Below are 7,094 nucleotides of genomic sequence, written 5' to 3' on the forward strand. Positions count from 1 at the left end.
TGGACTCCACCGTATTCGGTACCACTGGTGGAGTCACTTACGTTTGTCGCACACAACCTGGTAAGTGGGATGTAAGGAGAGCATGAGAAAGACATATGAGAACATGTTCTGTCCTATGCACTACAATGAAGGGCCTTACTCATCGAATAAAGTTTGACTTGCTATCACCTCATCGTCAAAGTAGAAGTGTGACCCAGAAGTTGCATTAAGAAAGAGACGACCTGCATTACATGTTTCGAAGAGTTAGAGGCCTTTTATGGAAATCTAAATATATGATATGTTTGATTGTATCTGAAAAAGCGCTTACCTCCAATTTGGGACGGAGGCGTGTTACTCCGAGCACAACGTCCTGGCCTCAACTCGGAAAGGGAGATCTGGGGAGCAGCCATTATTCACGCCGGTATGTGTTGGAGTTATGAGTAGAAAAAATCAAAGATTCTGTGATAACCATGAAGCCTTGAACGCCTATTTATAGGATCCAAATCCTGAAGAATCCGAAGAGATCGAAGGTTATGGTGAATTGAGGAGTAGTGGGGAGAAAATTTACTGAGATTAAATGTTGTGTTTATGAATTGAACATAAATCGTGATTCCGTTACTTGATCTCCTGTTACCACGATGAAGAGGATGATATTAAGGTTTCAGGATACGGCCCGTAAGAAGGGGAGTGGTTGCAATGGGCCAGAATCAGAGAAAGCCTAACATAAACACCAAAATTAGAGAAAGCCAAGCACAGAGAACTCAAGTCCACAAACCGAAACAATATCAAGGTAAGACCTTAGCATCTCAAAAGAGTATGAAAGCTGACTTGCTCTATCTTGGTGCAGATTATCCAGTTTCGAGGTCGAAACTTTGTCAAGGGGGAGGGTATGATGCGGCCATCAGATCAGCAACTGAACCAGAGGTCAACCCAAAGCCCTACTCAACCAGCCAAGGCGCAAACCAGGACATACGTGCACTAAACATGCCATATCTTACAAAAAAAAGGAGGGTTTAAATGACGAGGCTAATTTTTATGGATTCTACACTCAAGATGGAGTCCAGGTCAATTGGAATTGGGCCAAAATAATCATGGATCAAGAAGTTATGAATTTTACAAGTCAGAGGTTTCTTAGCCCGTCCATCTGCGAGTACCCGACTTTAGAAGAGGATTCAAGCCCAAAGAAGAATCTTCCTGAACCAAAAACGATCATAGGAGTCAAGAGGAGTTTATCAGGTTTCTAGAAAGCCCAATATCAGGAGAAATGGCCACGGAAATTAGGAGATATGATCAATTTCCCAAAACCTGCCAAACCAGTTCTACACTTGCCTTATTTGGAAGATCTGGGGTTCACGTCAAACCAACCTCAAGAATGGCAACCAGGCGACCTTCTAAGTCATTCAGAGGCACTCCACAACATCCTAGGAAGCACCAAGCCCCACTGGATCAGGCGGATCCCAATCAAACCAAAAGATCAAGCCGGTTTGCATCAATTGGCCAAACCGACATCATTTAAGGAAAGTCTTCAACCAATTCAACTTGGTTCAACCCAGAGATATTTATGGGAATCAGGAGATACTTTAGACCATTCAGAAGACATCCAAGACGTCCTTAGCTGCACCAGCACCCAGGAGATCAGGCGGATCTCTCTCTCCATCAACATTCCATATATGGCCACAATTATACTAAATGCTTTGGAGGAGTTTCTACAGATTTTTGCCCAAGACCAACGGCCATATTCTCTTCTATTAAAACCAAGGAGTATTTCAGGAAGGCTTGAAGATCATGGCCACGTCCAGAAGCTATCAAGATACAAGTCTTCACAAGTTTCTCTTTTGGAAGGAAGCAAATCAAGCCTAACAGCTATATTCCATGGAGCCATCAAAGCCTTTGCTCCCAAGACTTTAAGTTCAAGTTATTTTGTTTCCTTTTATCATTTTATGACTGTTAGAGTCTTTCTTAGTCAATCCTACAAAGCTCTAGTCTTTGTTTCATTGTAAATCACCCCATTTTTGAAAGTAATAAGAATTATTCAGTTTTCTAGTTTTCTTAAAACTATTGTTCTAAGTCTTTTGAGTTTGTGTGAAGTAACTCCAAAGCACCTTGACTTATCAAGGCTCCTTTCCAAAGAGTCTTGTGGCGTCCTCAACCCCTCATCCTTCCATTCCAATTCGTTTGCCAAACTTGAGAGTGATACACATCCAGCAAGCAAAGCACCATCTCAATCCACTTCAATCATCAACTGATTAGGCTGAGAGTGTGCCACGACCAGCAGCCTAATTTCATTATATCCTTTGTTTATTTATCTTATTTTGTTCTTAGTATAAACCTCATCTCATTGCATTTGCATTTGTTTCAGATTTACATCTCAGATTCCATTCATATCCCCCACGCGATCATATTTTTGGTCGATCCATCTAGCTTCCATCATCCATCTCGTCCACCTTGATTCCCAGCCTGCAACAGAAACAATAAGAATAAATAAGAAAATAATGTATAAAAATAAAATAGCAGGAATAAAAAAGAATTGTTGTTCCTTCTCAAATTTAATAAATAATAATTATGTTTTTTATTTCTCTACAGAAAAAATGAATAAGAAAGAAAAATTATTTTTTATGAATAGTGATTATTTTTAAAAAGTGTGAGAAAATACATTATTATTCGTCATTTATTGGTCACTATTTATACTCTATATCTTCTAGAAATAAGTAGAGAAATACTAAAAAGTAATGGATATGATTCTGAACACATGTTGGGCATTTACTTTGACCTTGATTAGTCGTCGTTTCTCGTTATAAATAGCATTCTTGATTTAATCTACAACCGTAGCGCATAAAGAAAGAAAAACAATTTCTTTCATATTCGGAGCTTCCTGACATTGGGAAATCCCAACTATGTCTTCGAGGGTCACTTTTTTCTTCCTTTCCTTTTTCTCCGTTTTCACTTGCATCAAAGTTTCTTCTCATGACCTTTCTCTCTTATATAACTTTTGTCCAAATACGACAACGTATTCAAGGAACAGCACTTACTACACCAATCTCAAAACCCTTTTGGCTTCCTTTTCTTCACCCAACTCTTCCTACTCCACCGGATTCCAAAGTGGTAAGGCGGGTCAAGCTCCCGATACCGTCACCGGACTTTTCCTATGCCGCGGAGATGTCTCGCAGGAAAGTTGCCGTAACTGCGTGGCCTTTGCCGTCAATGAATCCTTAACGCGGTGCCCGAATCAGAGCGAGGCCGTGCTCTATTACGATGAGTGTACGCTCAGATACTCTCACCGGAATATTCTCTCCACCCTTAGAACCGATGGTGGATATACCTTGCCTAACCTCAATAATATTCCACGTAATCAGCAAGACCGGTTCCGAGATTTGGTTTTGTCCACCCTGAACCAAGCGGCAGCCAAAGCAGTGGCCAGTTCCCGAAAATTCGATGCGAGGAAAGTCAATTTTACTGCCTTGCAGAGTTTGTACGGACTTGTTCAGTGCACTCCTGATTTGACGGGGCAAGACTGTTTGCGTTGTCTGCAAACGTCCATCAATCAGTTACCCACTGAAAGAATTGGGGCAAGACTTCTTTTGCCTAGCTGTGGTTCAAGATACGAGCTTTACCCGTTTTACAACGAATCTGCCGTTACAACACAAACCACCACCTGAGGTGAATACACAAACACAAAGCATCGACAGATACAAACCACCTAAAAACTATCCATACATATCATATGCATTTCACTTCCACCTGTCATTTTATTTCAATTTATCAAATAAAGTTGTGGTTTTTATGTTTTTGGACAAACCCCACGTTTCCATTTCCTTTTGTGATTTCAGTTTGTAGGAGGAGTTGGCCTCCAATATAAATTGATCAAGAAATAAATGCAGCTGAATTGTTCGTAGAAAAGTCCTTTTTAACATGTTCGTTTGTAGAGACGATGCATCCATATGCAGTCACTATCCGTAACTCAAAGAGAAAATCTTAAAGAAAGTTTATAGAGAAAACAAGTTTCTATAAAAAGATGTTCTAAAAAGGGGATTGAAAGAATATTTTGTGTAAAACAAAGAAAGTTCAGTCTTAGAATCATTGAAAATCACATAGGCGCTTCAGCAAAGAATCATTTAGATGTAATTTGTGGAAATGCCTTGCATTATTCTAAGAACGCAAAAGTATTATTTATCGCAATTTCAATAAATCATCCAAAAAGTTAAAATATAGAAAATATAAAACATAAAAAGAATGGTAGACGGGTTGTCAATTGTGTGGACACAAAATAATAAGGCAGGACTACACAAAAGTGTAACGCCCCGCTAATGGTTTTCCATACCTGTCCATTTGGCCTATGGACCTCACGCCGTTCCGTTCGACGTGTGATGCGTTAACTTTTCCGAGGCTCGAAAGTCTCGTTTATTGACTTTGCAATATGATCTATCTTCGTGTTTTGGCCTTATTCGCATAATATCGCGAATCATTTCCTAATACATCACTCATCCTTACACTACTTCAGCTCAACTACGTTTATCTCAGAAATTCTTTATATGCTCTGATACCATTTGTAACGCCTCGACCACCCACATCTAATGAGCCTCTCATGCCGGTCATTCGGAGCGTTCGCTACATTCCATCCGACATAAGGTGCGCTAATTTTCCAGAGGTTTGAAAGTCTTGATTACCGACTCTTCAATCACCATATGACCTTTTTCTGTGCTTTGGTCTCACTCGCACGATATCGTGAATCACTTCTTGATAAGTTACCTATCCTTCCAGTACTTCAGCTCAAGCACGCTTAACTCTAGAGTTCTTTCTGGATGTGTGACAGAAAAAATAAGTACAATTTTGTGATATAGGTAGTCAACTAAATTCTCTTAAACCCTTCGACAGACAGCACAAACCATGATGTTACAAAAAAAATATTTTGCCTCAAACATATAATTTTCATTCATCAAACACTTCAATACAATAGTTCGACCTCGTTAACAATTTTTTTTGGATGAATGTTAAATTTATTTAACTCAAAACTTTTTTGTACAAATGATGTAACTTTGTTTAAAGTGAGACTTCTAAATTAAAACTGAAACCAAAGCTTGTTAACCTTCTTACCTGTTTGCAATCCAAATCCTCAGGGATTTGTCAAATCTTCCATTTCTAGAGCCTTGGAGAGAGTCATTACGGTTTCAAACCAGTTTGTCGATGTAGTTGCTTAAGCAGCCTTGGTCCTAAGGAGGTTCTCGTTAAAGATTTAACCACGGAAAAATGAAGAGATTTAGTATTACCTACGATCAGTGCCTGCCCTGGGGTAAAGCACATGAAGCAAGGGCTTCAGGCGGCACAATCTATATAATTTTTAAGGGCCCCAAGGCTAAGCAAGTTCTTTTGATAAGGTGGTTGTGTGCTTATGAATGTGTGCTGCAGGTGACGAGTTCGAAACCAAGCTTCTTACTTTTTCCCCCTTTGAACAGTTTAAAAGATTTTGGATGTGATATCTTTTTTGTTTTGTCATCTGATATCTAACAGATTCGACCATCAATTCTTATTTCATTTTCTAACAACTAATTATTTTTTTTGTTGGAGTACATAATATATCACAAATCCCTAATTAAATAATTTTTTACTTAAAAACTCTAATTACTTTAGTTTTGAGACATTGATAAGTTGACAATTCGTTTTTCTCAGGACAAAACTGCATTCTTTTTTTTTTCAATTTGCTACAGCCATTAAATTACTCTTTGTTATTAATCTCTACAGTTTTGACTTTTTTTTACATGTTTTCTCTTGATTTTTCTCTATTTCTTTTGTAAAATTTATAATTTTAAATTTTTTCTAAAACCGCATAAGATTTATTATAAGTTGTGTTTTAATGGCTTATAAGAATTTTACATTATTAATATGATTATGGGCAGCATTTTTCAATTCACTTTAGGCGCCAAATGCATCTGGTCCTGCCTATGATTACTAGATTGTTCATACGCTACCCAATGCATGCTTCATTGTACTCTTTCGCCACCGCCGAAACGAGTTCACCTAACGACTCAGGATGAAAACATCTCTTACACACCCTAAATCGACCACGAAATACAAAAACATAATTATTCGGAAGGATAAAGACTCTAATCCTGAATTACGAACTATAAGCACAATTGAGAGTCGCCAAATAATTAAAGTTAAAACTGTGGACTAGCGTTTTTTCACCAAAGGCGCAGATATCCTGATTAGACTACCCACCAATGAGCACCATGTCTCGATCCTTAGCCGAGGCCGGAACAGGAACAAAGTCCGTAACGAAATAAAAACCGGGCTTCGAATTTGGCTATAAACCAGAACAAGAAAAAAGGCTTCCAATAGTGTTGGTCTAGTACCACTGGTCTGAGATAGGAGTCAGTACCAGTGCTGGGATGTAGAGCACCGCAATGTTTCTTGAGAGAAGGTCACCCCTCCGGTAGACCACGCCATCGTTTTGAACATTGCAAACATGCTTGATCCACTAAAAATGAATCCTTACTACTATCAAGTTAACAGTGGTAATTGTAATATTTGAGATTCAATCCAGAGGACCAGTTTACTCTTTACTCTTATGAGTTCAATAATAAGATGAGAAACAAGTGGGGTTTTGAGAATTAATTGTGACGCAAGTAACTAGAATACCTAGATGGTTCAAATTCGATTTAAATGAAGCCGGCTTAGGGTTATTAATCGGGTGTTAATGCAAAACTGAACAACTATTCAAGTGCAATGAGGTGCAGTCTAGAACCCAGATCACTCGGCTAGAACAATCCACTATCGTGGTCTTGCTTCCTTTGCAGATCGGTCTTGAATCCTAAGTTCTCACTTGGAACAAGACGCGATAACAAGCCTTAGAGACAAGATCTGATTAGTTCACTTAATACCCTAATATCTACTCTCGCTGATTAGGGATACAAAGCTCATTCAATATATGTCAATTTATCTCCTAAGCGGTTAGCTAGGTGATTAAATCAGAAATCGAACATTAAGTGATCAATTCAATGTAAGCAGTAAGAACAATATGAATGAAGAACAGTTAAGATCACTTATTTGTGTTCAGTTCATGCGGCTAACACCCTACAACCCTAAGCAAGCTTAGCCTACTACTCAATCATAAAGCAGGA

At 38.7% G+C, this 7,094-nt stretch overlaps 1 protein-coding gene and 1 long non-coding RNA gene across 2 annotated transcripts; one reads left to right on the forward strand and one right to left on the reverse strand.

Moving 5' to 3' along the window:
- Position 1: 1 nt before the first annotated feature.
- Positions 2 to 545, reverse strand: LOC106341503. The gene is made up of 3 exons (XR_001269661.1): positions 308 to 545; positions 140 to 221; positions 2 to 57 (listed from the first exon to the last, which is right to left on the reverse strand). It is a non-coding gene; the product is annotated as an uncharacterized LOC106341503 (long non-coding RNA).
- Positions 546 to 2,809: 2,264 nt separating this feature from the next.
- Positions 2,810 to 3,760, forward strand: LOC106341849 (cysteine-rich receptor-like protein kinase 10). The gene has a single exon (XM_013780576.1). It carries the CDS (start codon positions 2,874 to 2,876, stop codon positions 3,633 to 3,635), a length of 762 nt encoding a protein of 253 aa, XP_013636030.1. The 5' UTR covers positions 2,810 to 2,873; the 3' UTR covers positions 3,636 to 3,760.
- Positions 3,761 to 7,094: the final 3,334 nt, after the last annotated feature.

The sequence above is a fragment of the Brassica oleracea genome, chromosome C4, assembly GCF_000695525.1.
Source record: "Brassica oleracea var. oleracea cultivar TO1000 chromosome C4, BOL, whole genome shotgun sequence".
Classification (NCBI taxonomy): domain Eukaryota; kingdom Viridiplantae; phylum Streptophyta; class Magnoliopsida; order Brassicales; family Brassicaceae; genus Brassica; species Brassica oleracea.

Excerpts from the sequence above, each read along its gene's own strand:
- LOC106341849 (XM_013780576.1), top strand. The coding sequence starts at position 2,874 with ATGTCTTCGAGGGTCACTTTTTTCTTCCTTTCCTTTTTCTCCGTTTTC.